Below are 25,580 nucleotides of genomic sequence, written 5' to 3' on the forward strand. Positions count from 1 at the left end.
GCTGGTGTGTGTGTCTTCCCCGAATTCGGCTACAACCGGAGTCCATTTCCAAGTATTATTTTGTTCCATGACTAAAATTAGAAATTCAGGTATAGTCAAGATGAGACCAGGAGGTTATCATCTTGTGCCATTGCAAAATGCTGAGGTGATCAGGCTGAGAGTGCTCTGTGTGTGTGTGTGTGTGTGTGTGTGTGTGTGTGTGTGCGCGTGTGTTTTCATTGGTGACTGATTTTAAGCCACTCCTGCTAAGGTCCCTCTGAGGACACCGTTGAAGCTAAAATTTCCAATAAGATACTTTAGTTGTTTTAAACATGGCTGACGCAAATTTTGATTCAACACATTGACGTGTTCTATACCTCCTGTGATTTGATAGTTTTGTGCTTTTTTAATTTTAATTTTTCTTAATTACAATTTATTCACTTTATATCCGTCCCCCCCCCCCCGTAGCTCCCTCCCTCCTCCCCATGATTTGTGCTTTCCATTAGTAACATTTTCTTGGGACGTACATTCTAGCGTCTTCTTTGTGTGAGGATAACAGCCAGAAAAAAAGACTGGAAGCCCTTTGCTATGTGAGGAAAATGTTTGATTTCAAGATTCTTGTTTCTCATAATACAGTCATATAAAATTCAAAGCATGTATTGTGAGCTAAAAAAAAAAATGATAAAAAAAACTTCTAAGGTAAAAAAAGCCAGACTCCTACTGACTTCCATTTGAATTCTCTTTGTCTCCCTTTCCTTCACCGTCCTCAGACAGGCAAATTGCAGGAATCCCAGCCTGTCCTGTCAGTCATGCTTGTCCCCACTCCCAGCTCCACCCATCGCCTCTCTGGCACTACTCTATTGTGCTCTTCAGAAGACTCGGAGCTCCTCATCCCAAACAAATGTGCTCCCAGGCTCGGGCTCCCAGGCTCGGGCTCCTTCCGTCTGGATTGCTTCATTTGTCAGGTCTGGGTCGCGCCTCCACTCTGGCCAGCAGGGCTCTCACTTGTCAGAACATGTTGCTTTTCACTCAGGAGGCCATTTGCCTTTTCTCTGCCTGCTGGGATCTCACATGCCCTCTCCTCTCAGCCAGAGGCCCCAGAGCTCCCTGAGAACTTCCTGGATGACCTCAGCTCTTAGGAACTCTTGGTTTGACAGGTCCCCAGGGAACACCATGCAGCTAAGCTGCTGTTATCTGTGACAGAGTTTAGGAAGCCTGGGATGTCTTCATGTGGACATGTGTCTTCGGTCCCGACCCTGTGCCCATGTAGACCAAAGCGTCTGCCCTCATTTGTGGAATCATCAACTGATGAGTCCTTCTAAAAGGACCCGGTTAAAGTGTTTCTCACCTCATTACTCAGATTTTTTTCCTTTAGCCACACCTGTAACCTATATCACTTTTACATTTTTTTTAAAAGGTTTCTCTACGCATCCCTGGCTGTCCTCTGTCCTGGAACTCACTCTATAGACCAGGCTGGACTTGAACTCAGAGATCCACCTGCCTCTTAAGTACTGGGATTAAAGGTGTGCACCATCATGCCTCCCCATCATTTTCACTTTTAAGAGACCAAGTTTGTGTTCCCTTAACTCATTCTATAACGACACTCCAACCATACGAGAACCCAACTGAATATATTGTATTTACTATGTTCTAAAAGTCAAAACTGTAAATCTATCACGAGATATATATGAAATCACACTATGACATGACTGTAAGAAATAAGCAGGGTCTGTTTTATCTGCCTATTATCAAGGCCAGACCATACAATTTCTTCACTAATTTGGCCAGGTTTGAATGTGTGAAAATGGTCTTTGAAAAAAAACAAAAACAAAAACAAAAAAACAACCAACCAAACAAACAAACAAAAAACAAATGCTCACTAACAACAAATAGGGCCTTGGCCATTTAAGCCATTTCCATGTACGTGGGTTTGATTTTAAGGTTTTAGAAATTTTGTGATTAGAATTTTTTTTACGTAGAGTAGATTGGAATAAAAAAAGGCCATGGAAGTATGTTTGTAATTTTAACCTAACATGCTAATTGCTATAGTTACTTATTACACTTGAAAATAAGAATGATGAGGAGGCTAAAACATAAAATAATAAGGAAAGTAAAATGCTTGAAGTATATACAAATTCATCAGCTTCCTGTTTAATATGAAGACAGCATACAATAAAATTCTATCGGGAGCACATCTATGTTGGCTCAGTTGGCCCTCTAGGAAACAGAATTTTGCTAGACGCATTTCATTTTCTAACAGTTATTGCAAACCTTTGCTTGCTTATTCTCATCTTCATTTGGGAACTTTGCAAACAGGGTGAAATCCTTAATTGGAAACAGTACAATTAAGTGATGGAAACACTCATTTGAAAAGGATAATTTTTTGTTTTTTAGATTTGCCTGAAATTCATGAGTAGTATTTGTTCCTCTCTGGATTACAATAGCTCTCATCTGAGAGAGAAAGAAAAAAAGAATAAGAAAACCAAAACCAACATAAAACTCTCCAAGTGGAGAAGAAGCTGGTACAGGCGAGAATACAGCTACCATCTTAGAGTTAGAAAGCTGGATGTGCACACCAACGAGAGAGAGAGGAACGGGTAGATCCGTGTGCCTCTAGAGTTTCGTGTATTGCGTCAACTTGGGAATTTCTTAACCAGAGGACAGACAATGTTTAGTTTTTATAAGCATGGGGGTTGATGGACTGTTGGAACACAGCTTCTGATTGGTTGTGAGATTATTTACATCATCAATATTTAAAAGGCAAAGTGTCTAAATCTGGGCTGGTTTCTAGTTCTCTCTCATCTTCCTTTCAGAATGTGTAGCTGATCAATTTTTACTGCAGGTGACTTACTTGCCAACACATTTGAACTTCTCCTCTGATGTGTGGACAGCACATCAAAGTAGGTTCCTTTCTTTTAAAGAGAACAATGTATGCCTTTAGAAATTCTCTTGGAACACCCCACAGCTTGCTTGCTTAGAACACTGCCTCTAAGGAGGCAGCAGTGGTTGACAGTGGCCTTCAATCTCTACCTTCTGGTGCCTTGAGTCACTCACTCGGACTGCTGCAGGCTCTGTCACTCGGACTGCTGCAGGCTCTGTCATTGTGTAAAATTTCTCCTGAATGGGACAGCAATGCAAAGGAAAACAACCCTCCTGTGTGGCCAGTGTCATCTTCACATTCTGTCTCTGACGTTCGACACTGTGACTGTTAATGTCTATTATTCTTATTATTATTTTTGCTTTATGTTGGCAGTTCATTAAACCTGAGAAATTAATGCTTCTAGATCGATCCTTTAACCACACAACAGATTTTTTTTTTTAATTCAGTGTGACACCAAGGTAAAACTTTCAGTAAGAACTTTGTTGTGTAAAAGCCAAAATTCTAAAAGCAAATAGAAATTGGTGTGACCAGTGTTTAAGCCAAGTGAACAACAGCAAGCGGAGTTCACGCCGCTCTTGTAAGCTGACGCAAGCTGGACCGAGGGAGGCGCTGGGGCTAGGTGTTACCGTTGATTGGTTTCTGTCATTCACTCCCACTGGCCTTTAAATCCCTGCCTTGCCTTCCAAAAGTTCAGATAAGTCACCTTTGGGACAGGGTCCTCCATGCCAAACAGTTCATGAAAGACTGCACAGGACTGGATAAATAATTAAGGTACAGTTGGCTTTACATACGTGTTCACAAGTGACAGTGGTGTTAGCATTCTTCTTTATAGTGTGTTGATTGCTTATTCATTACAAATTAAAATGTTTGGAGATACTACATTGATAACTCTTCTCTTAAAAGATCAGTTCAAGGCGTTATCAGACATTCGAATTATTTCTCTAGATTCCGGTTGCTCTTTTCTTTTGCAAATGGATTTAGGTCAGTTCCGAAAATTGGACAGTTGATAACAGGAAAAGGAAACACAGTAAAACCAGCAGGCAGTTTCCCTGCTTGTGGCTTCCGGTAAACTGCTGACTATAATAAAAGTTAGGAAAAGATGGTTGTAAAAGTCCTGACTTCAGGTGACACTGTTAGACCAAATCCACAGAAAGTTACTCAAAGAAAAAACATCTCGTGAATGAAGGTGGGAGTGGATAAGTATTTGCTCTAGCTACCGGAGAGAGACTTTTGTCTTCCCTTGTCTTTTTAACTAACAGTTTATAAAAGAACATATTTTTTAAAAAAGATCAAAATCATAAGAAGAACCTGATTGAATAAATACAAATAGGGTGTAGTTTGAAGATTGGTGATCTGGAGACAACGTCTCAAAATGGCCGAAGGGGCAGAGGCTTCACACATTCATGCCCTGAGCAACTGATGGAGAAACTGGTGATGGTTTCCATTAGGAAGGCTAGAGCCAAACCAGGAGTGTTGTGACCCAGTGGAAACATTCCAAACTCAAGGCATGGTTCATATTCTTCCACAAGGCTGTAAGTGAACCTTCTTGACAAGGTAAATGAAGCCAGCCACGGTTCCTAAAAAGATTACAGTTCTTTTATAACCGTGCATTTGTAAAGCTCTTTTATAAGGGCCTCCGGTCCAGATTTATACTTTAGTTATTTCTAGAATTCTCATGATGCTGCTTACTCTCCTCAAACGTATGACACCATCCTTTAGAATCGGTTGTGATAGTCAGGCTTCCAGGGTTTCTTTAACTGTGTTTTACAGTATATGTCGAAGGCTATTGAGACTGTTATTTTTAATAGATTAGTTGCTTTAAAGGAACTGAAAATCACTTATTTGGGGGAGAAAATGAAAAGGGTGTCTTTGGAGGTGGCCTTGAATCCATTAGGGAATGTAGAGGTTTGGGATTTTAGTGTATTTACAGTCATGGCTGGTCTTTAGACATCACTAATGTAAGTGAGTGGCATAAAGAATTTCCTCTGAGAAGGCTATCATCGCTATGTGTCCCTGTATGTTCTGTAAGCCAGCTATTGTATGAGAAAATAAGAACTAAAGTCTAGTCAAGGATTTCTGCTTAAGGTGACGACATGTTCTGGAAAAGATATAAGGAAGAAAGCATACTCCCATTTTGTGAATGGTCCTCTATCCCTACTATCAGCAAGCTTGTGGTATTTTTGTTTTGTTGCTTTGTTCTGTTTTACACAATAGTCGATGCTGGCAGAGAACGCACTCTGTAGGCTAAGCTGGCCTCATGCCCCACCCTCACCTGGCTAAGCATGTAATCTTGCTGGAGGACAAAGACTCAGAATAGTGCTGTTCATTGTAGATGCTTTAGTTCTTTCTAGGTGCTATTTCTAAGCTGTGTCTAAGTATGGGACTGAAGAAGGGACACTAAAATACTGAAGTCAGTATAGGCAGGTTCTTCTTTTCTAAGAGCCTCCAAGACTCTCTCTCTCTTTGAGTGTGTGTGTGAGAGAGAGGAGAGAGAGAGAGAGACAGAGACATAGGGAAAGAGAGAGAGAAAAAGAGAATTCACAGTGGCCAGAGGCCAACCCTGGGTGTCTTCCTCATCTATTCCACACCTTATTTTTTAGCTAAGATTACGTACTGAACCCACAGCTTAGGGATTTACCTAGACTGGCTGACCGCTAAGTCAATCCCACAAGCTTTCTTGTCACTGCCTTCATGGTGCTAGGGTTGCAGACACTCGGCCCTCCAGCCCCCACCCCAGCACGTCTGGCTTTTTCACTTGCAGATCAAACTCATGCCCTCGTGCTTTCCCAACAAGCACTTTATGAACTGAGTCATCTCCCCAGCCCCGAGACGTTTCCACGGAAGGTAACTTCTATGAGAAACCAAAGTGTGAGTCAGGGTTTACTGGGGGCAAACTGAGGCACCTTCATGTGAAGATTGGCTTTCAGGATAACACTATAGTCATTTACCCAAGGCGCATTTCAGATGCGACTTCACTTCAGTCCCTCAGATAGAAGATAATTTGGTTTGAAGTTGCATGAGCAGCTGCTAGCACTTGCCCAACAAGGGTCACTGCCACGTTGGCCGTCCGCTGCCCGTGCCAGGCTTTTGGTGTAGAATCGTCAACACTGAGAAGGTCTGGAGGACCAGTCCAATGGCAGCGGTGGAAAGTCCGCCCTGATGTCACCAGATCCCCTTCCACTTTCACTTATCAGGCAGAACAAATGTTTGCAGTCCCTGCGGGAGGTCATCATTCCAGGGTCTGGCTCAGGACAGTTTTGTTTGCTCCTTTTTGATGTCTTGGTTTGGTGCTGAGCCACAGCCACGACATTTGAGACATTTCTCTTTTTGGAGATCCTCCACCACGAGCTTCTTAGTGGCAGTTCAAAAGGTGAAAACCCTGAGTGGGGTTTGGGCAAAAGGAATTTGCTGCTTGAGGCACCTGCTAGTGAGTGCGCCAAAGAGAAAGTTTGCTAACCGAATGAAGAAAAGGGCATGTGAGGAAAGAACATGGCTGCTCCTGGGAATGGTACAGGAGACGGCTTAAAGAGGGGAGGTAGGGGAACAGAGGGAGCACTAGGGGACCAAGGTACAAAGAGAAAGGGCAGCCAACATGACTTTTAGAAGCATTCAGAGCATTTGGGGGTGGGGAGGTAGGCAACGAGCTGTTCTTTCTCTTGGTGATCGGATAAACTTGCTGTTAATTTTGAAGTGTACATTCCCGCCACCAAACTAGCAAGCATAAGTACTCAGGTCTGAAACGAACACAGTTTCACGTTGCTTTGGTGCTTGCCGACTACAGCAAGGCACCGTGCCAGGAGTATGGAGTCTGCAGACCTGGCACCCGCTCTGTTCGCGTGAAGCTTCCTCTCAGGTGGCTGTGTGCCAGCCACACAGGTGAAAAATGTAAGCACAGGATGGGATGGGTCCTGCAAGGGAAGGAGAGCACACCGTGAGAAACGACGGCGGGGGGAGGTCTAGTTCGGATGTGTGAGCCTCAAAGGCGCTGTGCGGCCACGTTGCCCTTGTTAGGCCCTAGAGACCCCTCCTTAGGAGCACAGGGACGGCCATGCAGAGGGAACAGCAGGTGAAGAGGGTCTGGGGTGGCAGTGGGAAGTGCGAGATACCCAGGGGCTCTGTGAACGGCAGCTGTGGTTGAATTTTGGTGCTAAGGAGTATGGAGTCTAGAAAGTGATGGGACCCCGCTTCAGGCCAGTGAGCTGGAACCCCGATGGAGTGGAGGCATTCTTAATAGACGTTGAAAGGGAGACCGACCAGAGTTGGCTATATTCAGACCTGAGGAGGGAGACAGAGAACAAAGACTGGGGGTGTCCAGGTTGAAGAGTATCTGTATCCAGCAAGCACCCAGTAAACAGAGTGGTCCTGTGCCGAGTCAGGGAGCGGAGTGGCGACCCGCAGAGAGAGGCTCTCCCAGCCCTGGCGCTTGCCAGCCTCGTTCTTTTCTAGCTCACTTACACACTGCCGTGCTGGTTGTTTTACTAAATGTTTAGTCAGAGAAAAACAGCAAAGATGTTCACTGTACCATGTGTAAAAGGTTTCTGTTTTCCATCTATTTTCTCTAACAGGGGAAGTTCATTGAGTTCAGGGCTCTGTCTTATGTCATTCCCTGTGATTTCCAATGTTTCTGCTTTCCATTTCATTCTCCATGTTTGTTGAATGAGGAAGTTGCGGAGTCTGTTTATGTGGTTAACGTGAGGCTACACACTGGCAAGAATGATGTGATCAAGATTCTTTAAGACGCTTCCTTTGTGTTACAGGCAATTGCTTTGAAGTGTTTCGTGTATCATAGTGTCCTAATGCTGTTTAAATTGTGCTTGTCACTGCCAGTCCTTTAAACTAGATCAGTAACAGAAATGAAAATGGGCTACACATTTTGTGCCTGTTCCCTGGCGGTAGCCAAAATCAGGATTGGATGCTGAGGGCTCAAGCTACTTTATGGGCATATCACTCTCCGAAGAGAATTAAAAGGTGTTTTATATATAGTAAAAGCACTCTTAAAAAATAAAGGTCCTCCCCCCACTTTCCTTACATTGTTTGTGAGAGTTCTGCAAACATAAAGCCCTCTTTCAGGGTGTCTAAGACAAAATATACGTGTTAATACGTATGTTCAAATGTACATATAGACACTGATGGGTTTCTGATTAATGGAAGATGGAAAATGACTGGAGTCTATTGAAGACCTCTTGCATGCTAACCTTTGACATACATTATCATACTTAAACTCTCATGGTGATAATTTGGTGGTAAATGATATTACTCCCATTTTCCAAAAACATGGAAGTCATCAGTTAGGTAATGTGGGCAAGATTTATACCTAGTTCTGTTTGTTGCCGAAGCCTGAGTCCCTGCTCTTTCCTCATCCAGGCGTTAGCTCTCTGTGTAGAAGGAGTAGTAGGTGAAGGCCACCGAACACATATGTCCCTTCCTCATCTGTGTATGCAAATAAGAGCAAGATTGGTACCCGGCTGAGAAGGCTGCTGGGAATATTACCTGGGGTGATGTATCCAAGCCTTAAAGGAGACCCTGGCCCTCTGCATACATACACAGTGGGTGCTACGTGAGGTTTGCTGCCTTCTGGTTTCAATCCCAAGATCAGCGTGTTTTTAGGTGAATGATGGAATGAAGCCCCTACAGTGAAGTGAAATGGACTTTCGCTGAAAGTCCCACAGAGGTGCCTTCCCTGGTTCTCAGACCAACCTGGACCCCGTGATAGATCTTCTTGTAATTCTGTAGACGGGAAAGCTGAGGGAAAGAGGACAAGACCATTTCAGCCGACGTGCCTGGCATGTGCAGATGGCCCGAGGTGACGGAGAATGCAGTGTGTTCCCCAAACCAAAGACTAGTGTAGCTACAGTTCGAGTCGAGAGGAGTGTGAAACGCGGAAAGACCTGGAGAAGCAGACCGTGTGGATGGCAAAGCCGGGTTATGCTTGTGAGAATGTGGTTGGTGTTAGAGGGCTTTCAGCAAAGAAAGGATACGACCAACTCCAGGAGTTCACTCTGGCTTGTGTGTGGAGTATGTGAGTGTATGCAGAATGCCTCTGTGGTGGGGCAGACAAGAGAGGCTTCGGGGAGCTCAGTCAGGTCATGTCTTCTTGCACAAGTGATGGTGGAAAAGATGGAACAGGGCAGACCAGTGTGAGAAAAGCTTGTGCTGTTTGTACAGCCGTCTGGGCTTTGTACAGGACCGGAAGGCAGGATAAAAGGGGTGTTTGTGATAGCAGACTCATGCTTCTGGTCCAAATAGCTGCACCCATGCGGCAACATTCTTAGAGAGGCTTGCGGTAGAGAAGAAGGAAGATTTTAGACACACGGAATTTAAACGCTGAGATATGCAGGCGTCAGTTAGACCTCTGGTCACGAGGAAGCACAACTTAAAAGAGAAGCCTGGGCATGGCTGTAGCTCAAAAATCTATGTGTTAAAAGTCAAGGAAGCTGGGCAAACAGGAGGTAAACAGCAGGCAAATAGTTAATAGATGTGATCACAATATATTATGGGAATTGGCCCATGAGATAATGAAGAGTTAGAGGTCCCACGTGAAAGTTAGAGAACCAGAAAGCCTGGTTGAAGAATTTATTCTGAGGCTGCGGGTTTCAGAGCCAGGCAGTAATTTGCATAAGCCACTGGTTAGAAGGCCCTTGAGCTGGGAATGTAATGGATGCTCCAGGGTAGGGAAAGAGGCTGAATTTGCCCTCCTCCACCTTTTTGTTCTGTTCACGGGCATTCCTGATAGAACAGTCTTCTTTACTGGGCCTATTGCTGCTAATACTATTGTTTTTTCCAGAAAGGTATCTACAGACACTCCCTTTGCAGGACAGTATCTTACCCGCATTATGGCTCTCCCTTAACTCCATTAACATACTTCAAAGTCTTACCAGAGGGGTAGGGGGCATAACCTCTAGAGACTTAAGCAAGGAGACTTGAAACACTGTAGAAAACAAGCCTGTGGGAGGTGCAGCAAGCAGTAGCTGGTGATGTTATCACTCAGCGCAACTCTGAAGAATTCAAAGAAGCCAGAGCAGAGACAGCGTTGGGAAATCTGAGAGGGATCAGGCCTCGGGCTAAGTGTGTTGTTTTTCTAGAGGGGCTCTGTAGCAACATCAAGTCATGTCAGCATATTCAAAGGGGACCTTAGGTCGCAGGTGGCCCGGGACAGTGCTCACCAAGGAACCTCGCCTTGGTGCACTGTCCTCTGTTTGGACGGTCATCTTTCATATATGAGTACTGTATTTACATCATTTCCACATTTCCACGCCTTCCATCCCACTCCCCTGCTCCAACTCCCCCCGTGGCCCCACCTCTCAAGCTTGTGACGCCTTCTTCTATACTTACAACTGGCGCACATCAATGCAGACACTTACAATGCTGTTGCTTGTAAGCACGTGTGTTCAGGGCTGACCACTTGGTTCGATAGCCTGTCAGTGTGTCCATCCCTGGAGGAGACTGATTCTCTCTCTCTCTCTCTCTCTATCTCAGCAGCCATGTAGCTCTTCGTCGATGGATAGGCCCTGTGAGATTTCCCCTGAGTTTGGTACGGCAGCTGGTGTGGCCATTACGCACGTGCTGTTTAGGCAACCCTACTGTTGAGATTTCATGGGTGCACTGCTTTCCCTGTCCACATCTAAAGATACTTTCTGGCTGCAGGAGGCCTGGTTCTCCAGCTCTTACAGTTTTCCTACCCATCCCTTCTTCAGTGATGCTCCCTGAACCTTACATCTAGGATTTTCATTGTAGTTTGGACTGTGCATCTCATGCTCATTTATCCTCTACATTTTGACCAGTTGGGAATTGCTGTAGTAGCCACTATATGTTGCAAAAAAAAAAAAAAAAAAAAAAAAAAAGCTTGTTTGATGAGGAGTGAGAGCTATGCTTACGAGTGGGTAGAAGTATCTAGAATATAGTTAGATATTATGTTGTTTTTAAGAAGATGGCGGTCTGCCATTTTTGGTCCTTAATTCTGTAATCTAGTGCATAAAGAGCACTTGCAAAGGACTCTCTGGTGAGCGTCACGGCCTTGACAACAGAGGAAGGAGTATACCAAGCAGGAATGGAAGCCACCTAGGAGTGGCCCCTGCAGGCGTTCCTCCCTTACACTCAGCGTCTCCTTCAGACGCTGCACATACTTCAGAGGAGCCAGAAATACCAGCCAGGCAGCAGGTAGCCCGGAACCCCGCCCCCAGCACCGGAAAACCAGCTGTCTGATCCAACAGACACAGTTCTTCAGGCAGCAGACCGCCTACAATCACAAGCATTTGAAGGACACCGGAAGCAGAGGGCAAGGAGGGTTGTGGGAGTGGGTGGGGGCCGCTCCAGACGCTCAGACTCTCCCAATGAAACGCGGAACTTAGCGAGCACATGGGGAATTCTGGAGATGCCAACCCCACAGCTTTAGGAAGAGTTCGGAAAAGCCTTCTTTCAGTGACCTAAAGGTTCCCCCACTTCCTAATAGTGCTAGAGGCTGACAGCCAAGCCTTCAATACATGGGCCTTTGAAGGACACCCAAGACCAGATTGTCCAAGCACACTACAAACACGGCAAATGGTAGAGAACTGGCTGTTTTCAATCATGGCGGCATGGCTGGCTGGGCCCTGGAGCTCACTGCTACCACCTAGTGTCTCAAAGGAGCCATACAAAAGATCAAAATTCAAAGTATACTTTCTAGTGAGGGTAGACGGAGATTGTACCATTTAAAGTTAGAAACTTTGTAACTTTATAAAGTCTTCTCATGTTACACACTTACTCTGTCTTGTATTAATAAGGGATTCATTTTCATCCCTCTGGCTTGAAATGCACCTCCTTTTTGAAGTTCTGGGGTCTGCTGTCTTTCCTTAATTCTGAGCCAATTCTTCATCAGTTTTTCTTTCTATTCAGTCTCTCTACTCTTGAGATTTTGTCACATGAGAGCAAATGTTAGACCCTGTTCAATCTCTTAACCTCTCCCTCACATTTCTTTATCTCTTGCTGCCACAATCAGAGTGATTTCTGTGGCTCTAGCTCCCACTTTCCTAACTTTTCCTTCAGCCTACTTTTCCTGTTTCTAAATCTGTTTTTTATTTTCTTAATTTTAAAACTGATTTTGCATAAACTAAACTTTCCTTGTTTTACAACATTCTTATTTCATAGATGCTATTTTCTTATTTGGATTTTGAAATTATTATTATACAACTTTAAAAGCCTATTTTATATTGCTACATTACTTGGGATGCTGGTCATTTCTTGGGCCTACTGACATTCACACTAAGGAGTTTCCACAGGTGTTTCGAACTTTCACAGTTTGGAGTCCTGAGCTCAAAGTCCTCCCCCACACGTACTTCTGGTTGTTGGGCTTGGCGGCGGGGGGGGGGGGCATTCTCGAGTGTATGTTTCATGTTTCTTAGGACTTGTTGCTTTTTCAGTTCTGGAGCATTTTCCATGGTTGTGCCTCTGCTCACTATGTGCTTAGCAGGTGGGCAGCTCACATACTAGCCTCACTCCCTTCTGCTGAAAGCATCTAGCGGTGTCTCAGGAAATATCCATCAACGTCATAGGATGCTTTATGGTGTTTTCAGAGAAGTCAAGGCCAGACAATCCTCCTCTTCCCTTTACAGTGAGAATAAAACCCAAAGTTGTGCTGAGACCCAATGCCGCAAAGCCAGAGCACAGCATAAAAGACAAATCTCTTTGTGGTTACTGTACATTTTGATTTGCTGTAGACGAATGTCCAATGCCAGTTGGAAGACAAACCTCCACATCTATTTGGTTAATAGTTTCGACTGTGGCTTGCATTCCAGATGCCTAGAACATGGTTTTGAACTCGGTCCTGTCCGGGGCTGCATATTATCAAGTACTTCGGTGGCTTGGACTTGTTCATACCCAGCTAAATTGAAGCACTCATGTTCTTTCTAGTTACTGCTCGTGGAGATCCTTGGCAGACCTTCCTTTGTCAATAATTTACTTTTGTCCTGCCCCCTCCATTTTACAAAAGCATACAGTCAGCTCACAAAGACCTAAATCTTCATGACGACTGCTGCCAACGTCTTGAATTATTATTTTTTTTAATTCCCATAGCGGGTTGCAAAATATCTGCATGTTCTTTTCTTTTCATTCCTTCCTTCTTTCCTCTTTCCCTCCCTTCCTTCCTTCTTTGTTTCTTTTGTTCTTTCTGTAGTCAGTGAGGGAAACATTCAGGGCATGTTTTTGTGAGGTTTCCAAGGACTTCATGTTTTACAGCAAGCAAGCGAGCGAGCGAGCGAGCGAGCGTCGACAGAGCAGGGGGTTCAGATTCACCGCGCCAACCCAAAGCAAACTGTAATGATGAGTCTTGTGCTCTGTTTTCAGAACAGAGCGTGCTGAGCATCACGCGAAGTGGAAGAGCCTTAAGCTCCATATTGTTTACACTGAAGAAGCTCTTGTGTGGACAGGAGCATGATGACTGGGCAAATGGACCCCGTGGAACTGAGAAATGTCAACATTGAACCTGACGATGACAGCAGCAGCGGAGAAAGTATTCAGAGCATACTGGGGAACTCCGAGAAGGAAGCCATGAACAGGTACAGCTCTGTGGAAAAAGAAGATGGACCTGGGGCTGGGAAAACCAGGGTCTTGGTGGAAAGGTTGGGTTTATTGCGGATCAATGTGAGATAGCAGTGTTGATTTTAACATATTAGCTCTTGCGTGGCTGACTGGAAACTGAAGTTTAATGTCCTTGACTCCAGGGTGACGCACATTTCGCTGGCATCAGCCTATTGTTGTCTTTATCTTTGGGAGAGTCTCCCTTAAATCCGTCTTCCTTTGACTATGCCTTCAATGCCATGTGTCAACAGAGGTTTGTTGTTGTTGGTGGTGGTGGTTTGGTTGGTTGGTTTCTGCTCCGAAAGCATGTCCTGAACAATCTCATCCACAAACTATCACGGGGTTCACCCATTAAGTCTATGGCATATTCTGAGCCTGTTAAAACCTTTCCTCATAGCTTCAGGTCCTTCGAGTCGTCCACCAGCTGCTAGTCTCTGCAGGACCCCTGCAGCTTCCGCAGGTGGTTTCAGGACTTCTCGGCTCCTTCACACTGCCAGGGAGGGCCAGTCAGGGGGAGGCCAAATTCTCATGCTTCCCACCCGTGCAGCGAGTCTGGGTTCGTTGGGCTAGTCAAGAGTAAATCAGGACAGTGTCTAAACTCGTGGCTCTTGATCGTGCTAAAGCACGGCGCAGCAGCCTTTGCGGGGCTGTTGCTTGAGTTAGGGGTGACTTATCTTTTTTTTGAGCTTCTGTGCAAATTGCAAATTGTGCTCCTTCCTCCCCCCCCTTTCCAAGACGTAACTAAGTGTTCAGAATACAAAGGGATGTTCAGCAGGTGCTGGCCCAAGTCTGAGGCTCTTTTCCTCCTGAGGGGAGCGCACTCAGGTGTGAGCTCTGCAAGGGTGGATGTGGCGAAGGGGAAAGGGGATCTGGTCACTAGGGTTCAGAGGGGATGCTGTTCAACTTCACCCGCAACAGCTCAGCTCCCAGCGTCATCCTTTCTAGCTGCTGGCTCAGGCATCAGTGGTCATTTTTGTGATTTTACATTCACCTTTAATAGATGGGTTTTGTTTGTTCTTGGTGTGGGCATGACTCTGTAGCTGTATTTCCCTTATGTTTGCAATAGATGTTGGGCCCGGTATCAAAATATTTAACATGCTGAGGGCATTTCTCACATATTTCTTTCAGTCTCAGTCTGTCTTATGTCTGCGTCTCATCTTATGCCAAAATAAGAACCTGCAGACACAAGTTATGTGCTTACTTTCAAACTCTCAGCTTCAGGAGCCAGCCGTGCAGTGGGGATTTCAGTTTGCTAAGGAAAGTGAACTTTAAGTGTTGGACACGCTTCGGTTTGGATTGCACTGGAAGAAGCACTTGTGTTTACAGTCCTTCATCCCGTTTTTATCCTGTCAGCCCAGGTTCCAACTGTGAACATTGTGTAATAACCGCACCCCCCACACACTTAGAACATTAAACACATCAAGATGGTAGGAGGACCGTGGACATGGAAGGGGCAGCTGCCGAGGGCACCGTGTCTCCTGTGAGAAGCATGGGGCGAAGCTAGGGCGTGTTCTTCCCATGTTCGCTCAGCATGAACTGCTCTGTGGTTCCTGGAAACATATGGAAGGATTTGTGCGTGTCTATTGTTCTAGATGTACCTTCTATTGGACTGTCCAAGCGTCCCCTGGCCGTGCCTCTTCCCGCCAGACCCAATAGCTGTGCCTTGTCCCTGTCAGAGTGTTTTCAGGACTAGCTTCCGTTAGAAAGGACAGTTTGTAAGGGTTCCGCTCCTGCAGTCTGCTTTTCATTGTGTTTCTAAGGACTGTCTTCCTCAAGTTGTTTGGATCTTACTCTTGAATGTGAGAGATGCCTTAAAATCCGTCAAGTGTCAGCTAGGAAGCCTTTTCATGCAGAACTGAGAGTGCGATGTAGCAACAGAGGCTGGTTATATTTTCGTGGGTGAGATTATAATGCTGTCAGCTGCCCTTGCTGGTCAGGCCTCTTGAAAGGGAGACTGGCCCCTTGGCCACAGCCTCAGAGCTCTGGCATGCAACTGCTGTGGCTGACCAGAGCAGGAAGAGGGCTTCAGTGACCTTGTGTAGCCTCCAGCCTGAGTGCAGGCACATCATCATCATCATCATCATCGTCATCATGAGCCTCTATGGCCCATACCTGTCTTCCTTCCTTCCTTCCTTCCTTCCTTCCTTCCTTCCTTCCTTCCTTCCTTCCTTCCTTTCTTCTTTCCCTTCTTCCCTCCCTCTCTTCTTCCCTCCCTCCATTCTTTCTTTCTTTCCTTCCTTCCTTCCTTCCTTCCTTCCGTTGGTTGGTTAGTTAGTTGTTAGTTTTCAAGACAAGGTTTCTCTGTGTAGCCCTGGCTGTCCTGGAAGATGCTCTGTAGTCCAGGTTGGCCTCCCACTCAGAGATCTTCCTGCCTCTGCCTCCCAAGTGCCGGGATTAAAGGTGTGTGCCACCACCGCCCTGTGGTTCATGCTTTTTTTGAATTCTGCTCTCTCTCCCAACTTTTCTGCCAATCCACTGGGTTTCATCAAAAACTTTCATCTATTAGCTAATAATAACCAAAATGCACTTTCTGAGTAATTAGTGCATGCACACACGCGCATGCACACACACAGACATGTAACCATATAATCACCCAGAATTATACTGCAGCCATTTTCCAATAAGCAATACAGGCAAAGGCAGGTGCAGGTGAAAAGGTGGAAGCAGTGGCGGTTCGGTCCTCCCGGGACTGTGTGCTGCTGGGAAGAACCACAGGTAGGGCTTGGTAGGGGGACACATATGCCTTCCCACTCCTGACTGCAGTCACCTCACCAAGGACGGCTCCCCACAGAGATATTTTGGACATCAGATAAGAGGAGTGCCTGACCATTTGTTACCTTGGTAAAATCAGAAGGGGTGTGGCAGAGGGTTCCTTTCTAGCACCCCAAATTAATAATAATAATAAACAATGATAAAAGTATCATCTCATTGTGGCATGAGAGTAGTTTTAAAATCTCAGGATCGTGGCTCTGCACCACATCTTCAGAAGGGCTCCTAAGAGGGGACAAAAAATTAAGCTCAGTTAATCTCTCTTTTTTTTTTTAAAGTCAGTGTTGGGGGGAAAATAGCATCCAGAAATTTCAACTGAAAGTATGTCCTTCGTTGTAACATTCTCTCCTTCCCCAAGACTACTCATTGAGAGTTCAGGGGTTGGTCTAGAAGGACCACTAGTGTGAAGGAAGAGAAGAAAGAACATTTTGGACCTTGTCTTCCCTGATTCTGCTTCTTAAATGCCCGTCAGAGCATTTACTGAAACACCCCCTCCCTTGTTTCCCCCTTTCCGATTCTGTGCTCGTTCAGCCAATTTGCTAACGAAGATGCCGAAAGTCAGAAGTTCCTGACCAATGGCTTTCTGGGGAAGAAGAAGCTGGCCGACTATGGGGATGAACACGTAAGTGCCACCGCTTTCAGGAGGTAAACAGGACGGAGGGCGTCTGACCGACCAAGGTCTCGGTGGGAAAACAGCGTGACTGAAATTTTCCAGCCCTTCATCAGCACATTCTCTGTTTATTCAGGCCCTTACTGGAATAAAGGCTTGTTTTTCTCATTGGCCATATGGCTGCATGAATCATTTATGAAATGTATTTGTTTTTTCAAGAAATCATCCTAACCCAAACGTAATCTGCAGCCATAAGTTATTTTCCCTTCTTTTCGTTGCTTGTCTGTAGTTTTCAGCTCTTCCTGCGGCCTGTGCCGAGGCCAAGCCTTGCAGTCCATCTCGACGCTCTGGGTAGTTAACGGCTTTTACTCGCTATGAGTTTTGTCTTCCTGTTTGGGGCCACGGCCTCATGGGAGCAGGCTGACCAAAGAAAAGAACCCCCCCCCCCCTTTGGGAAACGTCTGTTCATGCTGCCCTTCTTTTCTCCAAGCACCCCGGGACGACGTCCTTCGGAATGTCGTCCTTCAACCTGAGCAATGCCATCATGGGCAGCGGGATCTTGGGCCTGTCCTACGCCATGGCCAACACCGGGATTGTCCTTTTCATGTAAGTGGACACACGGGTCTGCGTTTAGTGCCAGGCAGGTTTGTGTCTAGCCTGACACCTGATGCAGGCTCTCTGCGAACAAGAGTAACGTGAGGAGATAATGGTAAATTGCCCTTGCGCTTATGTAGACCTGCCACCTGAGCGAAGGCCGGTGGGCTTTGATCACAGTGCTGCTTTTTTGAGCATCTTTAATCAAGTGGCAGAATGCTTGTGTATCCAACCACCAAAATGTGAGTGCAGCCCATCATTCCGCGGAAAGAAGTAAACCCTTCCTCGGAGCATCTCAGCACTGAGGGATGCTTGAAATAGTGTAGCGTTCAGTAATCAGAAATAATCTCTCTCCAAAGCAAACTGGATTCTCGGATAATCTTAGGAAAAAATAGCTCGTGTCATCTGCGAGCCCTCTGCGTGCCCTGGTGCTATTCCTTGTGCCTCTGGGCACCGGGCACCAGCTCACTGGCTTTTGTGCATGGCGCCGGAGCCTTTTCTCCCTTCTTTATTTAGTTAACTCCCACATCTCAGCATGGCATCACGTCAGCACAGCCCTCCTTGACCTCTGTGACAGGGGCAATGTATCACACACACACCTTGGTTGTAACACCCCTGTGTGTGCCTGTCTGATTTACATAGTGTCTAGCTTCCCCGTGTCTCATCGTGTACCCTTTCCTAAACCTGAACACGGTGCCTGGCATGGAGGATATTTGTGGAATGACTCATGCGCGTTTCCAAACCTGTGCGCTTTCGCCACACTTGGTCAAAGCCTGCCTCAAAGGAGCAGTGTCGCGCAGCTGACCAATAGGATGGCTGGACAGGGGCCTTGCCTCTGACGGACAACCACAGGCGTTTGCATGATTACCCTCAGTTCGGTATTTTCCAAGACACGCTTGTCTGTGGTCACATTCTTCACAAGTGTAAAGTTGCACGTTAGGAATCACGTGGACGTGGGAGCCTGGTCCCCAACACAATGCTCGAGAGCTAACGGTCTAAGAATGTAACACTCACACTTTATTAAATCTATGCTGTTTGTCTGATGGCACATGCGATTAGGTAATCACACAGCTATTTAAGGACCAAGGATCGGAGCTATAAATATTTATCTTGTGTCAAATGAACTGTGTGGTGTATAACGGTCTCTAGCTGAGCGGGTTTTTATACTAGCTTTAATAAGCCGTGTTTGAACCCAATTAGCTGTTTACCATCTGCATAGTAGGCTCATGATACATTTGATGCCTGTGTAATGAACACAACCTTTGAGACAAAAAGACTGCCTTCTCATTAATCATTCGTGCCATTAAGAGTAATTAAGAAATTATCCCAGTGCATTGATGAGCAGGAGCGGAAAACACTTTCCTCAGCCTCGGGCCACGGAGCACCCGGAGAACATTGCATTCCACTTTTAAAACGAAGCCTCCATTTTACCAGGTTAAACTTGACCAGAGCAGTCACGTTGCTAAACCCCGTGCAATGTGCTTTGCCCGTCTAACAGACGCGGAACTTAATTCTAAGCAAGCGACACAGCGTTCCACTGATTTTGTTTTTCAGAATGTACACCATGGCAGGCACACGTTTAAGGTATAGGAATGCTCATTAGTTTTTCCCCCCATGGAACAAAATCACGTAATCTGAACTACGTAAGTCTTTAAAGACAGGGCTATCCACGCTGCACCTATGGGTGAGCCATCTAGGTTAGGCTGTTCTGGAGGACTTGGTTTCCGGAAGACAGGGACACCTTCAGCAAGAGTAGCTTGGGGTGTGCTGTCCACGGTCTAAAGGTACCCAATGCAGCAGGGGTCTCATGGGGACTTTCAGATAAGCTGCGGGGAAATGTGTGTGCACAAATAAGGTAAAAAAAAAAGAGGGAAAGCTTGCTTTTTACCGTTTTAGGTGTTACCCTTTCACTTATTATCTACGTGATCCACATTCATTCGTTTGTTTGTTTGTTTGGGCAAGGTCTCCATTCTGTAACCCAGGATGACCTTGAACTAATAATCCTCCTGCCTTAGCTCCCCAAGAGTTGAGATTACAAGCAAGTGCCACCATGCCCAGCTCTGGCCACACTCTTCTTTCTGTGATTCAATTCTTGGTTTTGGAGACACACTGATGAGCACTAACATAAAAGCCATTTGCTGAGGCTCCTGACAGCAGGCTTCATCCCTTCTGAATACGACTAAGGGCTGGTCCTGCTGTCTGTGCTCAACCCTCCTCTGCTTTCTTTAAGGTACATCCCCCTGCCCCCCATGAATAAGGCACCTTCCCTTCTCATGGACAAGATCAGGAGTCAAAATGTCCGAGTGTCTAAGCCTAGGTTTAGCCAGGTTCTTGACTTTTACTGCTTTTTGCTCTTTTGGTTTTTTCCCTGCCACCCATGGATGCAGACATGCTATGCAGGCAGCGGATGCCGAATGATGTGCTGTGTTAACTGTATGCACATCAGCGTCTCCGCTGCGAGGTAAGCAGCTTTGGGAGGTCGCTGAAGCGTGTGTAACATAGAAAGTCCTGGCTGTGTGGCACCCAAGGCGACATGGGGCAGTGTGAATAGTTTCCTGAAATCCTCCAAAGGCATAATTTTGTTGCAGAGTTGATGATCGAAGAGGCAGAAATTGTTGCTGTAGCTTCTTGCAATGTTTAGCACAGCAATGTCCCACCCACTATTAAAAAAGCAGCCCAAGACCAACCTGTCCCGTGTGCTTTCTGTTCCGTTGCAGAATCTTGCTGCTCGCTGTGGCAATGCTATCACTCTACTCGGTCCACCTGTTAATAAAGACAGCCAAGGAAGGAGGTAGGCCGCCCTGCGTCCATGTCCCAGCCCAAAGGCTCCTCTCCCAGCGTGATTCTCTCCACTCACACAGCATCATAAGCTAAGGAGGCTGTTAAGCAGCTTCACAGTTCATTTATTTATTTAATTTTCCGAACCCAGCAATACGGTCTCTCAAGGTTTTCAGTTAATTGGATGAGTGGGGGTCAAGAATGAAAGCTGACTGGCTCAAGTTCAAGCCAAATGCCGAGGTGGTGGTGGGGGAACTTTGGCAAATGGAAGGGATAGGTGCTGTTACTAGCACTGTGCAGCTCAAGCGAATGGAGTCTGCTTCTGTCTGGAGAGCATTGGACACTGCTCTTTGCTTTCTGGGGTCTTGTCCTTCGGTTTTTCCCATTTCTCGGTACTGTTTAGGAACATGCTTACTATCCCAGAGTTATATAAAGAAACGCTAGAGGCATGAAAACGATGCTCTAACAGCAATTTTATCTTCTCTTAATAGGATCTTTAATTTATGAAAAATTAGGGGAGAAGGCATTTGGATGGCCTGGGAAAATTGGAGCCTTTATCTCTATCACAATGCAGAACATTGGAGGTAAGGTGGCAGCTGGCAGCGGACCGTTTATAGGATGCTCAAAGGAAAAAAAATAAACAACTTCTGGCAACAACCAAGCACCTTACAGAACAACCGCTTTCTAATTCTTCATCTCACCAAATTCCCTCCACCACCACCAACTGAACCCACTAAATATGCATGAGCTCTAACACTGAGCTGTTCCCCCAGATCCTGTAGTGTTTATTGATGTTCTTAGACTAAAGTCTTAGGAAGAAAGCTCCAGAATCTCCAAAATTCTATTTTTTTGTTGTTGGTTGCTTGGTTAGTTGTTGTTTTTTTTTTTTTTTACTGGCTTGGGGCTGTAAGCATCAAGCCTGTCAAAGAGTCCATTCTACATTTGGTTAAAATCTTCCACCTTACAGAGATTTAAATGATCAAGCATTTCATAAGATCACCTGATGCTTGCTCCTAAGACCATCTCATGGTTGCTCTGGTTTGTGACAACTGAAGGAAGGGGGCCTGAATGTGTGTAGCCCTGAACTCCTCAGGCTGAGTGATGGCACCATAAGAGTTCAACGTGTCAGTGCAGACACTTATCCAGGTGTGGACCAAAGCAGGCTCTGTGTCAAGCTAAGCACAGCAGTGTGTCGGTAAGAGAGATAAGATTGCACACTGCCACCGCAGAAAAATGCTCTCGCCTTGGCTATCCCATGTGATTAGTAGTTTGACATAAGGGGAGCCACTTGTACTGCTTAAATTAGCAACCCCACATTTAGAACAGTTTAATTTTTCAACCCCTTAAGAAGTTGGCAATTCACCACCTGTGTTTTAAACATCAGCAGGGTGATGTTGACATTACCCGAACAGGCCTGTAGCACCCTGAATTTCCAAAGACCAAACACATTAACGGTGGTGACATCACCGAGACTCAGCAGCTAAGGGCTCTAAAATGGAACGGTCCCTTAGCGAGCTAGCTCATCAGAAACAGCTCCTGTTTATGCTCTGTAAGACTCTGCTGTAGCCAAGGACGTTGTAAAGATTAACCAAGCCACGTGGACGGAAGACGCAGCAGGTATTTGGGGAAATCATTTCATTCTGACAATAGGGAAGTAACAGAGGTTCTGTTTCTTCTTCCGGGGGGGCCGCCCTTTGCCTGAGGTACGAGCTTGGCTGTGTCACTGAATTTCTCAAACTCCCGAGCTACAGGCGAGGGTGAGGACACACACCTGTCCTCTTCAAGACTTTCAGGTGATCAAAAGATGTAACCCACAGAACTCAGCAGTGTGAGAAATGCCTGGCACCATTCTTACCTCCATGGAAGCTTGGGGACTGATTTGAAATTAGTCAGAGTTCAGGGTACAGCTTAAAGGCCTGTTCACACCACTGCCCCCCCCAACACATGCTTAAAACTTCTGTGTAAAACTGTAGTGTGTGGGAGCCAGAACCCAGATCCCTGTGCATGCCAGGCTGCCATTCTAACCCCTGAACTACAGCCTCAACCTTGCTGGGTTTATTTTTAATAATTGTACCCTTCACCGTGTGTCAAATAACAAATTAGTGTCAAATTCCACCAAATGGTGGACCCGGGAAAGAAGTGTTGCACAAACCCCTCCCACTGGAGGCAAAATGGTCATGGTTTACATATGTGTGCATACATGTGCACAGTCAGAAGTTTCAGATTTTATGAAATTTTCAAAATTGTGCTGATGAAATTTGACCCTTTCTGTATTTTTTTTTAATTGACCGATGGGAAACCGGAAGGAGAGGGGGGGAAACCCAAATCCGTAACAGACAAAATGGTGGTGGGGGGAGTTATTTTCTCTTATACTCCATTATCAGTCTGGAAGACTTCCGGTGGTCATTGCTCTGAGATGCTCTGTGCAGCTCTGGGAGGCCACAGAGGGACAGGTGTCCCTTAGGGAAAGCCAGAGTGACTGGAGTGCCCGGAGGCCTGCCTCACAATTCTGCTCTCCTGGCTTCGGCCTCCGCCTTCTTTTGTGAGACCGCTACCTGCAGGCACATGCAACGCAGTCGGTGATGATCTCTAACTAGAGAGTGGAAATGCGGCGCTGGGAATCCCCCTAGAGCCCTCGTTTGGCTTTAACCCAGAATCCTCGTGGACACTTAGCAGTGGCCCCGTGTGTGTGAGCAGGAGGGACAAGCATCTGCTCTTGAGGAGAACCCAGAAGCCAGAACCCAGAGTGCATGTGGCCTTCCCATTCTGCTGTAGGGATGAGATGCCCCCCCCTCCCGTGGAGAATGGATGTCCCAAATACTTGTGATTCCTTACGGCTTGCATGGGATGATGGGGTGCGCACCACCGCTCACCTGTCCCTTTGCCCATTTCAGCCATGTCAAGCTACCTCTTCATCATCAAGTACGAGCTACCTGAAGTGATCAGAGCGTTCATGGGGCTTGAAGAAAACACTGGGTATGCCTGATCTCCTCCCCACGATGCTCAGAGACTCTGCGGCCTCTTCTGTTCCCGACACCCTCTTTCTTTGTTTTCTAGGGAATGGTACCTCAATGGCAACTACCTCGTCGTGTTTGTGTCTGTGGGGATCATCCTTCCACTGTCTCTCCTTAAAAATTTAGGTATTAATTCACTCTCTGACTGAAAGTATGCTTATCTTCACTTCCTGTTCTAACAGGGAAGCCGTTTTTAGATGATATAGTCACTTGCAAAATCTCCCTGCTACTTCCTAGGTTACCTTGGCTATACCAGCGGATTTTCCCTCACGTGCATGCTGTTTTTTGTCAGTGTGGTAAGTGCTTTGTTGACACGGTCCTTGCAGCCTGGCAAGCACGCCGTGTTTTATTAGTGTCCTCATTTTCGCCCAAGCACTTCACCAACATGAAATAGTTCTTGCGTCACGAGCAATTTTATTGTATTCTAATTTGGAATTAAAAAGGGACAGTCATGGGTTTAAAAATAGCTGAATTAGAATGCCAAGGTCGTAGCAAATGGCATATGCTAGGCTCTCTGGAGGAGCATTTAAACAAAGGACCACAGTAGTGACCCAGTACTTAAGAAGGCGGAAGTAGCATACGTGAGTGGCTGGGACCACGTCTCTGTGGACCAGCCACTCTCTCTCCTGCCTGCTACCCAGTTGGAGAGGATAACTGTGGTTCTGACAAAGGAGAAACTCCTCGAAACATCATAGATGTGAACTTTGTAAATAATTTCCCCCAAAGAGGTAAAGGAAGGGGGGGTAGTTTTGGTGACTCATCGTGAGTAGTTTGGCATGAAATGTAAGCAAGACATTATATTTGTCATGGGAGAGCCAGAGAGGCCTGGAGTGGGCTCACCACAGCCTGGTACTGTTGACCAGAAGGCAGCACTGTTCCTGCTCTTTGAGCAGAGGCGAGAAGGAGCCTTCACGGCCAGGCAGTCCAGGGGACTCCTCAGCTGAGTTCTCCCTGCACCCCTCAGGACACACAGGTGGATTTTTATTTCTCTGTTTCCCCCTCAGCGCTTGATTTTTTGTTTGTTTGGTTTTGGTTTTGTTGCTTATGGCTGCATCTAGGTGATTTACAAGAAGTTTCAAATCCCCTGCCCTTTGCCTGTTCTGGATCACGGTAACGGGAGTCTGACGTTGAACAGCACACTTCCAATGCACGTGATCACACCGCCCAATGACTCGGAGAGCACCGGCGTGAACTTTATGATGGATTACGCTCACCGCAACCCTGCCGGGCCGGAGGAGAGCCAGGCCGCCACCGCCACCGCCACCGGCCCCCTCCACAGCAATGGAGTGCAATATGAGGCCCACAGCGGTGACAAGTGTCAACCCAAATACTTTGTGTTCAACTCCCGGGTAAGTGACAGTCCTCGTGGGCTGAGCACCGCGACCTCTGGATCTTACCTCATAAACTGAGCTGCTCTGGAATCGGCATCTGTGCTGGACCTCTAAACTGCTGGTGTTGTGTTTGTTCTGCAGACGGCCTACGCGATCCCAATCCTAGCGTTTGCCTTTGTCTGCCATCCCGAGGTCCTTCCCATCTACAGTGAGCTGAAAGAGTAAGGCAGCCGTCGTTTCGGCATTCTAATTTGATTTGCAAACGTGTTCGTTTATTCAGAGGTGCTTCACGAGGAAGTGTGCCCTGTGGCTTTCTGCACAGGGAGGCTTTGAAAATGAAGCTTGATGTTCTTTCTCTTCCCAGCCGTTCCCGGAGGAAGATGCAAACGGTGTCCAATATCTCCATCACGGGCATGCTTGTCATGTACCTGCTGGCCGCCCTCTTCGGCTACCTGACGTTCTACGGTAGGTCACCCCGTCCCGGCCAGTCTCCATGTGCTTAGACTGACAACTCATCTGGATACATAAAATTATTTCTGGTTCCTTCTGTGAGTATCATGACTATAGATTGGGCACTCTTGCTATTTAGCTTTGCCACTTTTCCGAAGGAAATGGACTCTGGAGCCATCTGGCTAAGAGATTCCAGCAGCTTGAGAAGCCATGTTGATTTTCTTTTTTTAAATCTCTCAAGGTACAGCTAGGTTGATGGCTCGGTAGGTAAGGCACGTGACATCTGAGTTTGAGAACTTGAGGGACCCTCAGCACCTATGTACAAATCCAGGCACGGTAGTACATGACTATAATTTCAGCTCTGGACAAGCAGAGACAGGAGAATCCCTGGGTCTTATAAGCTAGCTAATATCTGTGAGCTCGGGGTCAGTAAGAGACCTTACCTCAAAAAATAAGAGAGAAAGCAGTTAAGGAAGTTACTAACATCAGCCTCTGTTCTCCACGTGCGCATGTAAGTTCACCTTCCCAAATCCCAGATCCATCAAATTAAATTCATTTCCTCCACGTACAGATGATCTTTCTTTGTCTAGTTTCCTGCTGTAGCTCAGGCTAGAAAAAAATGA

At 46.2% G+C, this 25,580-nt stretch overlaps 1 protein-coding gene across 3 annotated transcripts in view; it reads left to right on the forward strand.

Annotated features, from left to right (window-relative positions):
- Slc38a4 (solute carrier family 38 member 4) overlaps positions 1–25,580 on the forward strand; it is a 57,824-nt gene that overhangs the window by 20,865 nt on the left and 11,379 nt on the right. For 2 of the 3 annotated variants that reach the window (XM_021632828.2, XM_021632829.2), the window contains exons 2-12: positions 13,178–13,389; positions 16,712–16,802; positions 17,281–17,396; positions 20,102–20,175; positions 20,654–20,746; positions 23,057–23,138; positions 23,220–23,302; positions 23,414–23,472; positions 24,235–24,525; positions 24,649–24,728; positions 24,872–24,972. In XM_021632828.2, coding sequence (XP_021488503.1) covers positions 13,265–13,389; positions 16,712–16,802; positions 17,281–17,396; positions 20,102–20,175; positions 20,654–20,746; positions 23,057–23,138; positions 23,220–23,302; positions 23,414–23,472; positions 24,235–24,525; positions 24,649–24,728; positions 24,872–24,972 — 1,195 coding nt within the window. In that variant the 5' untranslated portion in view covers positions 13,178–13,264. Of the gene's footprint in view, positions 1–3,508; positions 3,632–13,177; positions 13,390–16,711; positions 16,803–17,280; positions 17,397–20,101; positions 20,176–20,653; positions 20,747–23,056; positions 23,139–23,219; positions 23,303–23,413; positions 23,473–24,234; positions 24,526–24,648; positions 24,729–24,871; positions 24,973–25,580 lie in introns of those variants that run through there. The other variant, XM_021632827.2, reaches the window with a different exon arrangement.

The sequence above is a fragment of the Meriones unguiculatus genome, chromosome 8 (genome assembly GCF_030254825.1).
Source record: "Meriones unguiculatus strain TT.TT164.6M chromosome 8, Bangor_MerUng_6.1, whole genome shotgun sequence".
Classification (NCBI taxonomy): Eukaryota; Metazoa; Chordata; class Mammalia; order Rodentia; family Muridae; genus Meriones; species Meriones unguiculatus.